The 15,235-nt window shown below is 38.2% G+C and overlaps 1 protein-coding gene across 2 annotated transcripts in view; it reads left to right on the top strand.

Annotated features, from left to right (window-relative positions):
* The window catches only part of CFAP43 (cilia and flagella associated protein 43), a 43,280-nt gene extending 28,045 nt beyond the window's left edge, over nucleotides 1-15,235 (top strand). Inside the window, exons 24-39 of one of the 2 annotated variants that reach the window (XM_042019267.1) lie at nucleotides 287-496; nucleotides 1,915-2,121; nucleotides 3,290-3,379; nucleotides 4,123-4,200; nucleotides 5,015-5,140; nucleotides 5,686-5,805; nucleotides 5,889-5,996; nucleotides 7,430-7,516; nucleotides 7,819-7,907; nucleotides 8,244-8,445; nucleotides 9,223-9,335; nucleotides 9,866-10,022; nucleotides 10,868-11,032; nucleotides 13,009-13,089; nucleotides 14,130-14,283; nucleotides 14,935-15,235. In XM_042019267.1, coding sequence (XP_041875201.1) covers nucleotides 287-496; nucleotides 1,915-2,121; nucleotides 3,290-3,379; nucleotides 4,123-4,200; nucleotides 5,015-5,140; nucleotides 5,686-5,805; nucleotides 5,889-5,996; nucleotides 7,430-7,516; nucleotides 7,819-7,907; nucleotides 8,244-8,445; nucleotides 9,223-9,335; nucleotides 9,866-10,022; nucleotides 10,868-11,032; nucleotides 13,009-13,089; nucleotides 14,130-14,283; nucleotides 14,935-15,092 — 2,145 coding nt within the window. In that variant the 3' untranslated portion in view covers nucleotides 15,093-15,235. The remainder of the gene's footprint in view (nucleotides 1-286; nucleotides 497-1,914; nucleotides 2,122-3,289; nucleotides 3,380-4,122; nucleotides 4,201-5,014; nucleotides 5,141-5,685; nucleotides 5,806-5,888; nucleotides 5,997-7,429; nucleotides 7,517-7,818; nucleotides 7,908-8,243; nucleotides 8,446-9,222; nucleotides 9,336-9,865; nucleotides 10,023-10,867; nucleotides 11,033-13,008; nucleotides 13,090-14,129; nucleotides 14,284-14,934) is intronic. The other variant, XM_042019268.1, reaches the window with a different exon arrangement.

Raw genomic sequence — 15,235 nt, 5'->3', positions numbered from 1 at the left:
CTCCTTCCTGAGGGTAAACAATTCCAGTTCTCTTAGTCTGTCCTCACATGTAAAATGTTTAAAGTCTTTACTCATATTAGTGGCCTATCACTGGACTTGCTTCAGTATTCCCAGTGTTGTACTGGGGAACCTACAAATGGACCCAATATTCCAGATATGAACATTTCAACTTGTATTATTTTGATCACTGAGCTTAATTGAAGAATATAACCTCTAGAATTTTTTTCATCATGTGCCACTGGATCGTGTACAAATCTAACACAGTTACCATGTTTGTGACATGCAGGCTCAGAAGAAAACTCTTGAGGTTGACTCTGAGACTGCTTTATCTGAGGAAGAAGGAGAGAAGGCAGCAGAAGAAGTGGCTGACAATGGTGCATCTCACTGCCTAAATGGAAGCCTGAGCTGTCAGTATGGTGGCGACACATCTACCCTATACCACCAATGTGACTTGCACACCAGGGAGCAGAAACTCCATCAGACAATATTATTGAAGGTGATACCTTCTGAAATTTGTCTTACTGCAGTGACACTCTCATATCTGTTGGTTTTCACAGCAGTCACAGCCACTGTTAGATTTTGGACATACTGACACTAAACAATGGAGAGTTGCACCAGTCTCTGAGTAACTGAGACAAAAGCTGATAAATGCACATAGTGCTGTGGATTTTCCAGCTTGGGTTTGGAAGAGCAACATATGAAATTGATTATCCAGTTTCAGGGTATCTGTATCCTTTTCATGGTGCATTTTAGTAAATGGATACAGTAAGAGAGACATATGCTACCCTCTTAAAGTTCTACTTTTCTTTGTTGAGATCAATTATCTCTGCTAAAAGAAGAATTTATCCACTCAGAATACATGTTTTTTTAAATGATTATAAGGTCTGAGGTCTTCTTAAAAAGTCAGTTTCCAATGTTTGTTTGTTTAATGGACACATTTTACTTATATATGTCAGAGAATCACATGAAAGCATATTGAAACTGCAGGTTGCATCAGGAAAGTATATCCTTTGCTCTCCCTTCCTACACCTGTGACTGTACAGTCTCTAGATTTACAGGTCACATGTTTTTTTCTTTGAAGCTCCTCCTTCTTTCAGCTGAAGAGGGCCAAAAAAAACCAAATAGAGGACAGACTGATTTTTTTATCTAACTTTGGCAGCAGCATGTTTCTTTCAGATTCTTTCTTAAATGCCAAATACGTAGAAGGAATGAATAAAAATTTCTAGGGAAAAAAAAAGGCAAAAAGAGATCATCTGCCCAACTCCATTTAACAAAGCTTGAACTCTGCCCTTATGATTTTCCCATAAAGGGTTTATCAGTTTATCTCCCTGTCACACACACAAATAGACACATTTATGATTCTGATGGCTTGAGGAGTAGTATATAAACATGGATGGATGTGACCTGTGATGCCTTTTCCTGGTCTTAAAATCAAGAATCAAACACAGTTGGAAGGGAAAAAGGGATTTTACCTTGGTATTTATTTTAAGGATCCTTAGGTGCACTACGTCCAGGTCAAATGCACCTCAATGCACAGCACAATGCCCACCCACAATAGATCAGGTATAACATTCTAGGTCTTACTAATTAGCATAGCTATCAAAAATTCCCCAATGAGAGGCTTGAATGAGCCCCCCCCCCCCCAAGGAGCCTTCCCCTGGATGGTTCTATCTTAGTTTACAGAATGTGTTCTGGAGAGGACCTTGGGGTCTGGGGCACACTGATCCCTAACTCTGAAGCTTCTGAAATGTTTAGTCTCCTAGCTTAACAAAATAAGTCTAAGAATGTAGGCTAAAAACCACTAAGAATACAAAAAGGTATAAAAAGGTATATAAAAGGGGTATAAAAGAAAAGGCAAAAAATCATTATGGCATCACCTGAACAGTACTGCTGTTTCCTTTTTCTATATTCCAGGATGTAATTTACAAAGTGAAAACTGCTTTTAATGAGGAATTTGATGCAATTGTACAACAAAAGGAGCAGGAGATAGCACGAGTGAAAGAAGCAAACATGAAGATCCGAGAAATCCTGGAACAGCTTGAACTTCAAGTGGAAGTGTGGGAGCCAGTCCTTACAGATGATGAGATGCCGGAGCGAGCGCTCACTGTTCAGGATTCAGAGGTGTCTGAAAAATGCATCTTTCTATTTCACCCATTCAAATCCATTTCTCTAATTCTTCACATTTCCAGACATTGTGTCAGTACTGAAAAACCTTAAAGCAGCTATGTCTGTATACTTAAAATCATCTTTTTGGCTCATTTTCTTCCCTTTCTTTTTTAAGGAGAAAAGACTTAATAAGTCAATCTGAAATGAAAAAAATATATACAAAATTAATTTATTGATGTTAAAAGTTTTCAAAATGCCCATAAATTAGGTAGGAATTCTTTGTTCCTGACATTCAAACTGGGCTTTCAGGAACTGCTTCCATAGTTAAGGGTTTGTCTGTTTTCTCTGAGCGCTATTTTGAAACAAAGTAGTTTCCAACTGAAAATCTAAGTATTAGAGCATACTTAGTAATGTACTTATAAATTCAATTAATTATTTACAAAGAAAGAGCTTATTTCTTATGCAATATATTCCACTGATGTTATCTGCTCATGTGGCCAATCTTTTCCCATTTTTCTTTGCTCTCTCACTAGTGCATGTTATCCCACTGTAAGAATAGGCATGCACAAAACACAACTAGTATCAACAAAAGTGATGGTGGTTTATATTTTAAGATATTTAAATGTAGTTTTTGTAGCTGTACAAAAGGAGAATTTTCATCTTGAGGAATATTGTCATAGAGCAGAGATAGAGAAAGCATTAAGAATTTGTATTACAGCATTGTCATGGTTTAATCCCAGTCAGCAACTATGCACCACACAGTTGCTCACTCACTGCCCCATCTCATCAGGGTGAGGGAGAGAATTGGAAGGGTAAAAGTGAGAAAACTCATGAGTTGAGATTAGAACAGCTTCATAACTGAAATAAAATATCATAATAATAACAACAATGATAATCATAATGTAATTAATTAAATTAAAACTTAATCATAAATGTAATTAAGAGGAAAATAATAAAAAGAGAAAGAAAACCCAGGAAAAATAACTGCTGCAAATGAAAAACAATTGCTCACCACCAACATACCAATCCCAAGGCTGAGGGATGTACTGTACCAGCTACTAGGAAGAAATTTAACTCCATCCCAGCCAAAACCAGGACCACCATTCTTCCAAAGCTTCTTAGTCCCCACGTGATCACGTTTGGAGAAAAGAACCCTGATATGAACCTCATTTTCTTCCTTCAGATTAAAGCTGAGAAATACTTGACTCAAGAGGAGAAAGAGCAATTGGAATTGCTGGCTAAGCTTGAACGGGAAAGATGCCTTGCTGCTACGGTAATTAAAGTAGTATCCTTCTTACAGGCCTTTGTCTCTGGTTAGGCTTTTTAATTAATGCAGCACTGAAACATGCCAGTAATGTAGTATGGGAGAATAAATTTAAACTAGTAGGTAACGATATGTGCCTTTTCCCTCTTATTATTGTTTACAATCAGAACTACATAGGTCAGCTGGGGGGAGAAAAGATAGTGTTGGACTCACAGTTTTTAAGCATGTGCTTAGGGGCAATTTAAAATACCATATCAGGTGGCTGGGAACTAGATACATGTCCAAAGTCATGCTACTGCTCAGTCTGGAGCTTTGTGCTTGATATGTGTTTGTTGATTGAGCAGCCTCTGTTCTCCAGGGATCAGACTAGGAGACCATAGTGCTTTCCTCTGGCTTTAGAATCTATCTGTAAAAAAACTAAGATGGTTCTGGCCCCAAAACAGATCCACAATAAGACAGTGACACTACAACTTCCTTCATCATAGCTTGCCAGTTGGCCAGGAATACCCTATGCCTATGTGTTCTTTCCAAAACTACCAACATGGCAGTTTTAGTAAGTTATTTGGCATATGAACATCTGTTGTTCATACAGTGAACTGAAACTTTTGGCATGTTTCACACACATCCCCAAAGAGCATCAATCTACTAGTGACACACTGAATAATCTAGAGGCGAACACTGTTGTTGTCCCCAAAACGTGCAATTGCTACTCTTCTTTTGTACCTTCAAGTATTTTTTGTGGTTGTTCCCAGGATGATGAAAGACTGCGTGCTCTTGATGACATGATGGGTGGAGTGCTAGAAATCAGGAGGGAAGACGTTTTGAAAATGGTGAGATGCGTTTCTGCCATGTCCTTTAGGAAACTTGTGGGCTCTTAATGGCAATGTGAAATTCAACCAGCAAACCTCTCTCTAACCTCAGTGACAGAAGAAAGCTGGAGAACTGTAGAATTGAATTAGGACCAGACAGGCTCCATAAGAGAGCATACACAAAAAAAGACCACAAGATTCTACTGCCTGTGTATGATTTACCCATCAACACCTGTTCCTGTCACAGTGGAATACTGGAGGAACATTATCCATTTAATGTATCATCATTACCTCTATCTAATATATTACCAATATAACAACTATATTGCTGGGGGGAGGGTCTATCATCCATGGCTGTGATCTTACAGAAAAACATTGTTTCATTTAACTCAGCAAATATAGATAGAGGAAGGAAAGGATGTGAAGGAGTGCCACAGAAAAAGGGTAGGGCACACCTAAGCACTCCTCTGAAATCGATCTGTTTTGAAAAATTAGGACTCCACTTAGAAGTTTACATTAGCATGGAGTTAGATTTGGGGTTCTGAGACAGAAAATGTGGTGTATCTTGTACTGACAGTAGTATTTGAGTACCAAATACTTGTATTTTACAAGATCCAGTAGTGAATTCCTGTAAGGCAGTGAGTCTAGCACAATATAATTACTCTAAAATTACTGGTGCAAGTAACAGACCAGAGCAACAGAATATATATGTTACTTTGACTTGTACCTTACTAAGAAATATGTTTCATGAAATTTAGTGCATGCTGTAGTTTGTTAGTGTGCTGATGTAGACTTAATATTGCTTTTTAAGCATATTTTTCTTCAATACTTCCAGGATATCCCTCCACCTTCTTTTATATCCAGACCTGAGGATCTTTGGAGTGAAGAAGAAAAGAAAACATTTGAAGACTATGAGAAAAAAGTCAAGGAACTGAATGAAGACAAAGAAGAGTATAGAGAGGTAAATTAAAATGAGGAAAAGATGGATTTGTTCACAGTGCTCATGACCAAAGCTTCCTGTCTTTCTCAGAAGCAAGTTCTAAAGATGAATACCAATAAACAGGCTGGAATAACAATAAATGATCATCAAAGATCATGTGGCATATTAAATAAATCTTACCTTAAGACAGTAGAATTAGGCAGTCTCCACTTACAACAATTACTATGGGTAAAAACTTGTGATAGCCTAAGAAGGTAACTTTCCTTCACAAATGTACCAGTATTTCTGAAATGTGTTTTTTAGGTTCCATTCCCAGAGTTGCTGATGCCATACACAAATAATACAATTATATTTATTCTTCAAAATAGTATTGGAACAACATAACTTTATAGCCTGGCATAACTCTTTCCAAACAAGTAATTTCGGTGGCCTTTTGGCTGAATTACACAGTTCCATATTGTGCATTCTCCATCATCTCATATATATAGATATATATCTAGAGACACATCAGAAATTATTTGTTCCTCCAGATGTAATATAACTGCTCTTGTCCTTCCCTTCCCCAGTTTCTAAGAAATGAATGGAAGAAACTTGAAGATTCCATCAAGGAAACAACACAAAATTTTGATGAGAGTGTCTGCAAACTCTCTGAAAAGAAAGTGAAATCACAGATGGTCATCTACCAGGTGTTGCAAAAAGCATTAATTTTTCATCTCTGCCTCTGTGCAGCAGAAATGTTAACTTTTATTATATTACAATCATTTCACAGGAAGAACTCAAAATAGTCAATCTCATTTATGCTTTACTGTTGGATGAAGAGTTGGACACCAGAGAAGCTGGACTTCATAAATTCCTTACAAAAAAGAAGAAAGAAAAAGTAAGTTGTCATTTGGAATGTTGTTAGAAGTAATGTCATGTTTACAGTACAGTTTCATGTGAAGTCTGCTCTTTCCAAACCAAAATCTTGCCATAAAGGACTTTCTGACAATTTACAGGGTCATTGGGTTTTTTTTCAACCTGTACATGTGACATACATATAAATACATCTGGTTTTCTTAATAGGTACTCAGCTCGGCTCATCTGTAGTTCTTTGGTAAAACTTCATACATTCAGAAGGGCATACTGCTATTTGTTTGCTACATATAATATTCTTTAGTACCTGGTATCAAGCTGAAAGTACCAATTATGTTGGATTTATGACAGGAAGATGCACAAAGAATGTGTAATGCCATCACATTTTTCACTGAGGTGTCCAGTGCAGGCCAGGACCATGCTGATGTGCGTTGCCAGTTCAAAGCATAAGACAGAGTGAGAGTAGCTGACCGTGGAAGCAGAACATACCACAGAGTACAAAGTGTTTATATTTTTATCAACCAGTTTAACCTCCTAGAGTTTATCCATTCCTGTCTAATCCCATAGAAGTCAACAAAAGCCTGGATAGCACAGTAGTAGATCTGGATTTCAATGCAAGTCTGCAGGTTGGTTCTGGCTCTTGGGACAATATTATCCCATTTGCCCACTTTGTCTTCATGGAGCTGTTCATGAGTCCACAGATAATATTCTGCTGCCTCCACGTGTCAGATGTCCTGCTCAGCCTGTGCAGAGCACCGTGTTTGGAGCTGCCAGTGGCACTTTGTGAGCTGCAGGGAGGGATTCCAAACAGGCACCTAGCCCCTACCACTGGATTGGATGGACTAGTTTTAAAGCCATCTGAAGCCAAGTGTACACCAGCTTACATTTTTCAAAATACTTTTTTTTTTCACTTTCTCAGTGGTCCCATTGGTACAACTTTTGGTCCCTGGAAACTGTCAAATACAACAAAACTGTCTCCCCAGCAGAGTATTAGCATTTAACAGCATCTATAAAACGTGACTTTAGTATGTTGAGACTTAGCAGAACTCTGCCATTACAATGGGGAAATTGCATTCTAAAGTTAAGAACTCTCCACTGAACAACATTTGAGATTTTTTTGACTGGTCTTACCTGAGATGATGTGAAAGTAAAAGAAAATCTGTGGGGGGGAAAAAAATATCAACATATGTCCTTACATTCAATGTTTCAAAATGCTTGTAAGCACTTCTTATACAAATTTGTTACATTCTTAAGCAGCAGGCTAGTTTAATTTCACAGCACTTCATCTTCTAGCAGTATCTACAAGTGACCCCTGAAGAAGGCACTCTATGGTTACTAAAAGTAGCTCACATGGTTTCTCTAGAAATAAGGAAGTGTCAGCTTTATCAGTGTATGTGAATAGCCATTCAGTGCTTCTGCTGGCTGTTTCATTCCTGAAATCTTTTGGTTTTACTATAGGTCAAGAGTGCAAGAAAAATCCTGACTGCAAAAAATGGTGTTGAGGCTTACACAGGCCCCTATAAAGACGCAATACATGAAGGGAAGGTGAGACTCTTGGAAACACAAGGAGGTTCAGAAGTTAAAAGTTAATGTTGTGTCTTGATAATGAGAAGAATGTACTTCTCTGTAAGCAAGAGTTCTGGTCAACTCACTGATCAATGAAATTAGGCAATAAAGGACAGTGTGCGTCCTTTAAATTGAAGAATTTTTGAAATAGTGCAGATTCCCATGATGTTTGGGAGTGCTTGGAAAAGCACTGTATCCTGTATTTCGAAGATATGGGCATGTTGATGCTTTTTTAAAAAATGATATTGTGGTAACAAGAAAGCTTTCTTCCCCACCCCCAGAGCCTGGAACATGGTTTTATAGAGGAGTTTGCTGATATACCTGAGGATCTCCTTCATGAACTTCTACAACTTTACAAGCATCGGCCAGAGTAAGATCCCCTCCCCTGCTAATATTTCTCATGAGTCAAGAATGAGAATACTATTTATTCTAATAGTCTACATTATATTGCCTGCTTTTTATTGGATAGTTAACAATAGCTAATTTCCCATCATGCTAACAATTGCTATTTTGAATGTACATTTCCTTATTCACTCCACAAAACCTATTTTAAATGCAATCTAAATAATCATCAGGTTCCAAGACAATATTCTTAGTTTGTGTAGTCTTATCTATTTGCTTTTTGCAAGAGACTGAGGTTTGTGACCTTCTTCTATGCAAGAGGAAATACAAAGTACATCCTGTCTGTGCTCTGTGTGTGCACTAGGACCCCATGGACTGAAACCCTCCTTGACACCGCCAACCCCTATGTGAAGGGATCACCTGAGGATTGCCAAGATGCACTTTCCCTTTTAATGAAAGCCATGGATGAACTGGATAGTCCTGAGCACATGCCTAGTGGCTTAGACCAGTCTGTGTGGGAACGTTTTTGTCTGGCTAGACGAAATAAAATGGAGAGTGAGGAGCTGGTACGTAAAAGTCTTTATTTTGCCCATATACTTCTTGATATTTTGGAGTCTTAAACTTAAGTGGAGTTATCATGTATGGTCAAACTAATGGTGAAATCCAGGATCCATAAATTCCATTGGCCTTTGAAAGTTTCTTCTGGCCACATCAATTCAGAATAACTAGGAAGCCTGTTCTCTTGTTCTAGCTGAGTTGTTCTTCAGAGGAAAAATTAGCATGTTAATATGGATGGATTTGATCAGAGTGATTGTGATCTTGATATGGTTTCATTAAAAATAAAAAAATATCACTTTCCTTTTCTCTATCTATACCAAAAAAAACTAGAAGGTATTTGATTCCCATTACCTGTTGAAGTCATCCTCTCCCATTAGCATTCTACACTTGCACCAATGCATTCCAATATTTTTCTAGAACACAAAGAGCAATTCTTAACAAAAGGTGTTTCTGGAGATGTATTTGTTCATTATGAAAGCATGAATGCATAAATCTGAATTATCCAGAAAAAGATATACATGAAATTTGACCAAAGGAGATGCAAATATGATTTCCCTTCAAGTGAATAAACTATGCATATATGAACAAATAATTTTCTGAGCAGAGTACAAGGATTGTAACCTTTATTTCTCATATGCGGTACTGAGATTCTCAAAATACTGGGCTGCATTATTTATGTATACAGGTATCTTCTTAGGAACTTGTCTTCTCTGTCCTCGTCAGGCTTGCCCTGACATACTGACAAAGTTCAAAAAGTTGGGAATGTCACAATGTTGCTTGCCTAGGTGAAATGGAAGGCCCTAGCACTGGAAGAGATGCAGGCCTTTCTCCAGAGAAGAGTGGATGAAAATGAGAAGATGAAGTCAGAATTAGAGAACATTTTCCAAGAACTCACTTGGTAATTTTGTGTCTTTTCCTATGTTCAGCTAACCTTTAATACTCCACTAATACAGAACAAAAGTTACAAACAAAATTACACATCTCTGTTCTCCAACACTCTTTTATCTAGGTTTCATTGTTGCTTGGACCTGCAATATTTAATTTTTTCATGTACATAACATAATTTTCACATTCGTTATCATCAAGACCGAATCCCAAAGTGAAATATACAGGAAAATGACTGGAAGTCTCTTCTGTTTTCTTTTCAACTGATATTAATACCTCTTTTCAGTAATAACATTTTCCCTCAGAACATCTGCTAGAGTATGTTAAACTGAATCCAGTGGTTGAAAACTTCATGTATACACATACCATAAATTGCAGATTTTGTAGTCACTTTAGAAGCAAACAGAAGACAGGCTGTTAAAGAGTAAGCCCTACATGGACATACCACCATTATGTAATAAATACAACCATTGAGAATCATGGGAGGATTTATATAATCCTGTTGAAATCACTAAATGCTGTTTCTGTTTTCTGCCATCTTAGGCTGAAGGAGGAAAAGATGAAGCTTCAGCAGAATTTGATGGTCCAGTTTTTGCTAAAACAAGGACAGGTGGAATTGGGAAGTACTGAGGTCCCAGACTACAGTGATGCTGTTCTCATTAACAGGAGTGTTGTTGAAGAACTGAATAGCACTCTTGCGGTAATTCACATTATCTGAAAGGAATTTAAGCTTTTTAAACAAATGTATTGTCCTCCGGGGGCTCTGCTTTATCTCCAGTTTGACATCTAGTTTCAATTCAATACAACACACCAGCAGGCTCAGTTGTAATCTAGAAGCTATTAAGAATTCTCTAATGTCTCTTCTCATGATGTAAAGATTGCAGTGCAGACTGCTTTCTCGATGTTTGGTCAATACAATTTAGATCAATGAAATGGCAACAGTCTTCAGACACTCCATCACTTACACATATATTGTAAATAGAAAATGCTAATATCCTGGGACCAGTCCGAAAATTCCCTCGAGGCAAACTTACAGTCATGTTAAGAAGCATTTGAATAATAGCTCACATTAAATTAAAAAATTAATACAGCTTTTTATGTAAGGTGAAATTGGTGATGATACTTAAAACAGTTTTTCATACCTTCATGAACTGTTCATTTTTTAGGCATTCTAGCTGTACAAAAATTGCCTTTTACTCCTACTGCACAAAGCCTTCAGTAACATCTGCAAAATACCTTTAACAGAGCAAGCTTGAATTTGTAGACCTAAAATGCCTTTCCATTCTTATGTAAGATAGATAGATGGAGGGAGAGGGTAGTTGTCATTTTCTTCATCTATTTCTATGATCCAAGGCTGTGACACAGAGCATAAAAGAGAACAAACTTCCTTAAAAGATAACCATCTGGAGCAAATCCTGGAAAGAGACTGCAGTATAGCATGTTCAACTGACTAAAAATATAACTTTAGAAGCTTGCCCCTCTTCTTGCAAACAATTATTCCATAATCTGCAAAGTGTGTTAATTAGGATTTATCTATTTTTTTAGGCTCAAGGAGAAAAAAAAATTACTGCCATGGTAGAATTTAAAGACTTCTCTAAAGGGATAATACAGCTGGAATGGGAACACAAGAAAATGAAAATGCAGATACGAGATCTGACAGAGAAGGCTCGGGATATTGTAATACTACCTATTTCAAAAGATTGCCAGCTAGTGAGTTGCTTTCTCTAATTTGTATTTTAACTGCAGAAAATTATGCTGCCTATACCTGTAAGAAAGATCGTTTATATTTATACCTCGTAAGTCTCTTATTACCTGAGAAATATGATGCCTAATAGGTCAACAAGTCAGCTTTCAAAGGGAAGTTTTACTCATGAGATTAGCAGTGATGAAATTCTTTGGGACATTCAAGTGTAAATTAAGGCAAAATTAGCCCTAAATATCAGTGTTTCAAAACTGGCGAATAAGGAGTCAGGATTTTGCGCCACAAGGAACAGATCTTTTAAACCGAGCAGCATCCTTTTTAAGTGGAAGGTCTGAGGTGCCCCCATCTGGTATCACACAGAAATACCGTAACTTTGCTCTACACAGACACTGAGCGTTCCTGCCCGAGCCTCATGGAGTCCCACCCTCTCACTGCCCTCTTTGCTGGCCCAGCAGCAGAACAGGGAATTGTTTGCCATGCCTGGCAGGCAAGAGGGGGCAGCCGGCCAGCATGTCAGAACCGACATAACTCTGAACAAGCCCAGCTGGCAGGCCAGGAAACAGAGGTAAAGGTCGTGGGACACAGCCAAGGATACTGCTGGGAGAAGAAAGGAGGAAGAAGAAAGGTTGTAGGGAAAGTCTGAGGGTATTGCAGTATGGGATGTAGGAGACTGCAGGGAAATCTTATGGGCTTGTGGTGATGATGTGGGTGGCATAAAGGTTTGGAGTGAGGGATGCTGGAGGATGGGTAGGCTGAAGATGCAGCAGTGGGGACATCTATAATGCATAGAGAAAAAGAAAAGTGTTGGACAGCAGGTAAGGATACTGCAGTTCAATCAAAAGATTAAAAGAAAATTCAAACCGTACGTTTTCCTTAATCTTCGTTTGTTTTGCTGCTCTCCAAATGCTTGTTCTGAATCACAGCCACAGGACTTTAATAACTAACTCCAGTCAACAGAACAGCTTTCCAAAGAGGTGATGTGACAATACACTGAAAAATTCTTGTGGCAGATTTATCACCAGTGTTGCCATTAGCTCAGACTTCATTAACTGATGAGCAGAACTCTCACCCTTCAGAGAGAATTAAACTGCCCATAGCAAAGGCATTTTCCAGTTTAATCAGAATTTGAGTGCCCTGAGGGGCTTGACTTATGTCACTTTTTGAGTAGAAATATGGGGTTAGTGGGAAAGACAAGGCAACAAATACCCCAACAATAGGAACGGAAAAAAGGATGGCTTAGATAAATGTGTGTGGGCAAGGACCTGAGAATATCTGGAATGAGGGCTGTTAATGAAGCAGTGAGTGAAAGAAGTTTAATTCTGTAGACAAGGAGCCTTCTGGGTCTTTCCTGCTTCTCCTCTTCTAACTAGAACAGTCCACAGAATTCTACCTGTCACTTTGGTGGGACAGTACTCTGGAAGGATGAATCTACATCTACAGAAACTTTTCTACTGCCCGTTACAGATCCATAAAAAATTATGGGGTTTACCATTTGTCATTTGATAAAGAGGTATTTTAGTAGCAGTGTGCTCAATGAAAAAACCAATAATTTCTCTGAAATCTCAATCACTATGCAGCTAGAACAGTAAAAAAAGTAAGAACGACTAGGAAGCCATTAGACAGAAAATAATTTTCCTCTCTAGCCTAAAGACAGACTGTCCTAGGCCTCCAGCTGTGTTATCTTAGACTACGTTATAAACAAAAGTATAGCTTGGGGCTTTTGACAATCTCAGCGTAATTGTTTGGCCCTTGTTTCCATCATAATTATATAATAGATAACATCCTTTTTAACAGCTGCACAGCCCAGTACTCATATAGCATCCAAGAGTATCCTTACAATGTCCATTTATGATCACTAGTAAGCTTTACCACTGCGGAATTTTAGTTCTTTGAGTTTCACATAGTATGATTTTCTTTATAGAAGGGTAGAATGGTTGAGAATTAACAGGCATAAGATAATTTCTTTCTGGTTTTACTTCTTCAGTTCCTAACTGTGCAGAACTACGACACCCACATCGCTCAGCACTTAGCCGGGATGGAGCAGAGTCTTGGTGTCATGGATAAGGTAAATCCTAAGTGAACCACCACATCTGAAAGTTTAAATGCAGCTCCTTGCCTTCATTAGCAAGAGGTGTTGGAAAGAATAAGGGCAATTGATATAGACATGCTAACTCAAGGACTGAGTACAGCCATAATAGCACACACACACACACACATATATATATATTTTTATATATATCTCGTGTATTTGTACGTCTGGCTTTCAATAGTTTCCTCAACTTGAGCTGTGCTGTTTACAGAAGCAGTTCTCTAGTGTTTGGAAGCAGTCATCATAGATGGATTGCTGCAGAGATCAAGCCTAGGGAGAGAAATCTACTTGCTCTGTTACTGGAATTAAATACTTTCCTATCCTGAACATCTGAATGCAGACCTGCTAATCACTTCTTACACAGCACCGCATATAAAAGTCACTCTTCCATTTCTAATGAAGCATTCTTTCAGTCTGCACTGTTTAATGTTTCTCTCCAAGAGCACCAGCGTGTTCGAAGTATCCCTGGCCCCTGTATTCAAAATAACAGAGACATAACAATCTGATTTGCTGGCTATCTCATCTATTTCTTCATTCAGATTATGACTGTCCTTGTTTTTAAGTGATTCCTCTGGATTTTCTCCAAGTTGTGCTAGTTGGCATCAGCCTCCTCTTCCTCTTCAAGCTTTAGTATTTATCTTGTCCCTTTACAGCCCATCCATCAGCAGCAGCAGCTCCCAGCAGCCAAGAGCATGTCCTTAACTCACTGATTCAATTTCCTTCCTTTTCTCCCTTTGCCTTTCAAGTTTTATCTTTAATATATCTCTCTTCCTGACCCATACCTCTTTATTCCTTGGCTGCTCCTTAAATTAGCACTCCATAATCATATTGGGATACAGTGTGTGAAAGACACTATGCAAAGTAAAGCTTAGAATGTGCTACTAGTCAAATCAACATACATGTAAGTTTATCAAGATACAACACAGTGCTTAAGATTATAGCTTTTCATCATAAGTTTGTCTGAACAGTTTTTCTATGACCTCATATACTTTCTTTATTAATTTCAAAATGAACAGTTGCACAAGAAGAATGTGAAGAACCATCAGAAAAAAGTTAGAGAGCTGAAGAAGGGCATCCGTCTAAAAGAGCAAGCAAACTACGAGCTCAGCCTGCAGCTGAAGGAAATGCTTATCTCTGTGTCAGAAAGGATGCACATCATTGAGGCAGCTGGTGAGTCCAGGGATGCACTTCAAGGCACAAGCAAAGAACGTTCAGAAAATAACTCCAAGGCTGGACAGTGCTGTTCTCCCCCACCAGCTGAGGGGCAAGGAATGCCTGTCTGTTACTGTGTGTGCACAATGAGCAGAGTCCCTCCTGCCAAAGCCTAACATGGTTACTGAAGAGTTACCTGGAGCCTGTGGCTCTTGTAACCAAAGCTAATTGACTAAATTCCTTGAACTATTCAAGTCAAAATATTACAGTCATTAATAACTTCATTAGGCAACATGCTTTCATTTTTTCTGAGAGCTGTTCAATGCGCTCCTTTCCACCCTTCCAAGAGAACACAGGAAGTAATGTGGAGCAAAAAACGGTATTCACTATTAGGAAAACTATAGAGATCTTTCCACTAGTGGAAAACAGTTACAGATTTTCAAAACAGTGGGCACTTGCTAGAAACTAAAGAAAGCATGCCCAGTACCTTTTTGAAAGATTTTGCTTTATTCAGTACTATAAAGGCTCTTAAGCCCAACTGTGAGCCTTTTTTAAAATACTTGCCTATTTTACACAGAACTTGGAATAACCCCAGGACAAGTCCCATGTAAATATAGACTACACCTGCCCTATGAGCACAGGCTAACACTAATACTTTATTTTATGCAGACACACGGGATATTTCTGAAAAGATCACAAAGCAGCGTTACCAAGAGATTTTGAAGCAGAAATATCTACGGAACTTTATAAGGGAACAGGAAAAACAGCTTACAATTCTTCAGTCAGAAGCTGAAAGTCTGAAACCAAGAATACTCCATATTGTTTAAAAATCAGAGTCGAGGTAGATGAATAATACCATGGTCTTATCTAAGGAAAAGAGTTTTGACAGCTGATTCTTCTCCCTGAACTTTTCTTCCCACAAATTATTTCTTCTGTAATTCCTTTAAATATAACTTCCATTTGAAAGATG

This window comes from Corvus kubaryi, unplaced genomic scaffold (assembly GCF_017639235.1).
Source record: "Corvus kubaryi isolate FWS band 111438036 unplaced genomic scaffold, C.kubaryi_AGA036_p1.0 138, whole genome shotgun sequence".
Classification (NCBI taxonomy): domain Eukaryota; kingdom Metazoa; phylum Chordata; class Aves; order Passeriformes; family Corvidae; genus Corvus; species Corvus kubaryi.
Note: the sequence above shows the minus strand (reverse complement) of the source record. Positions and strands in the feature narration are given on the sequence as shown.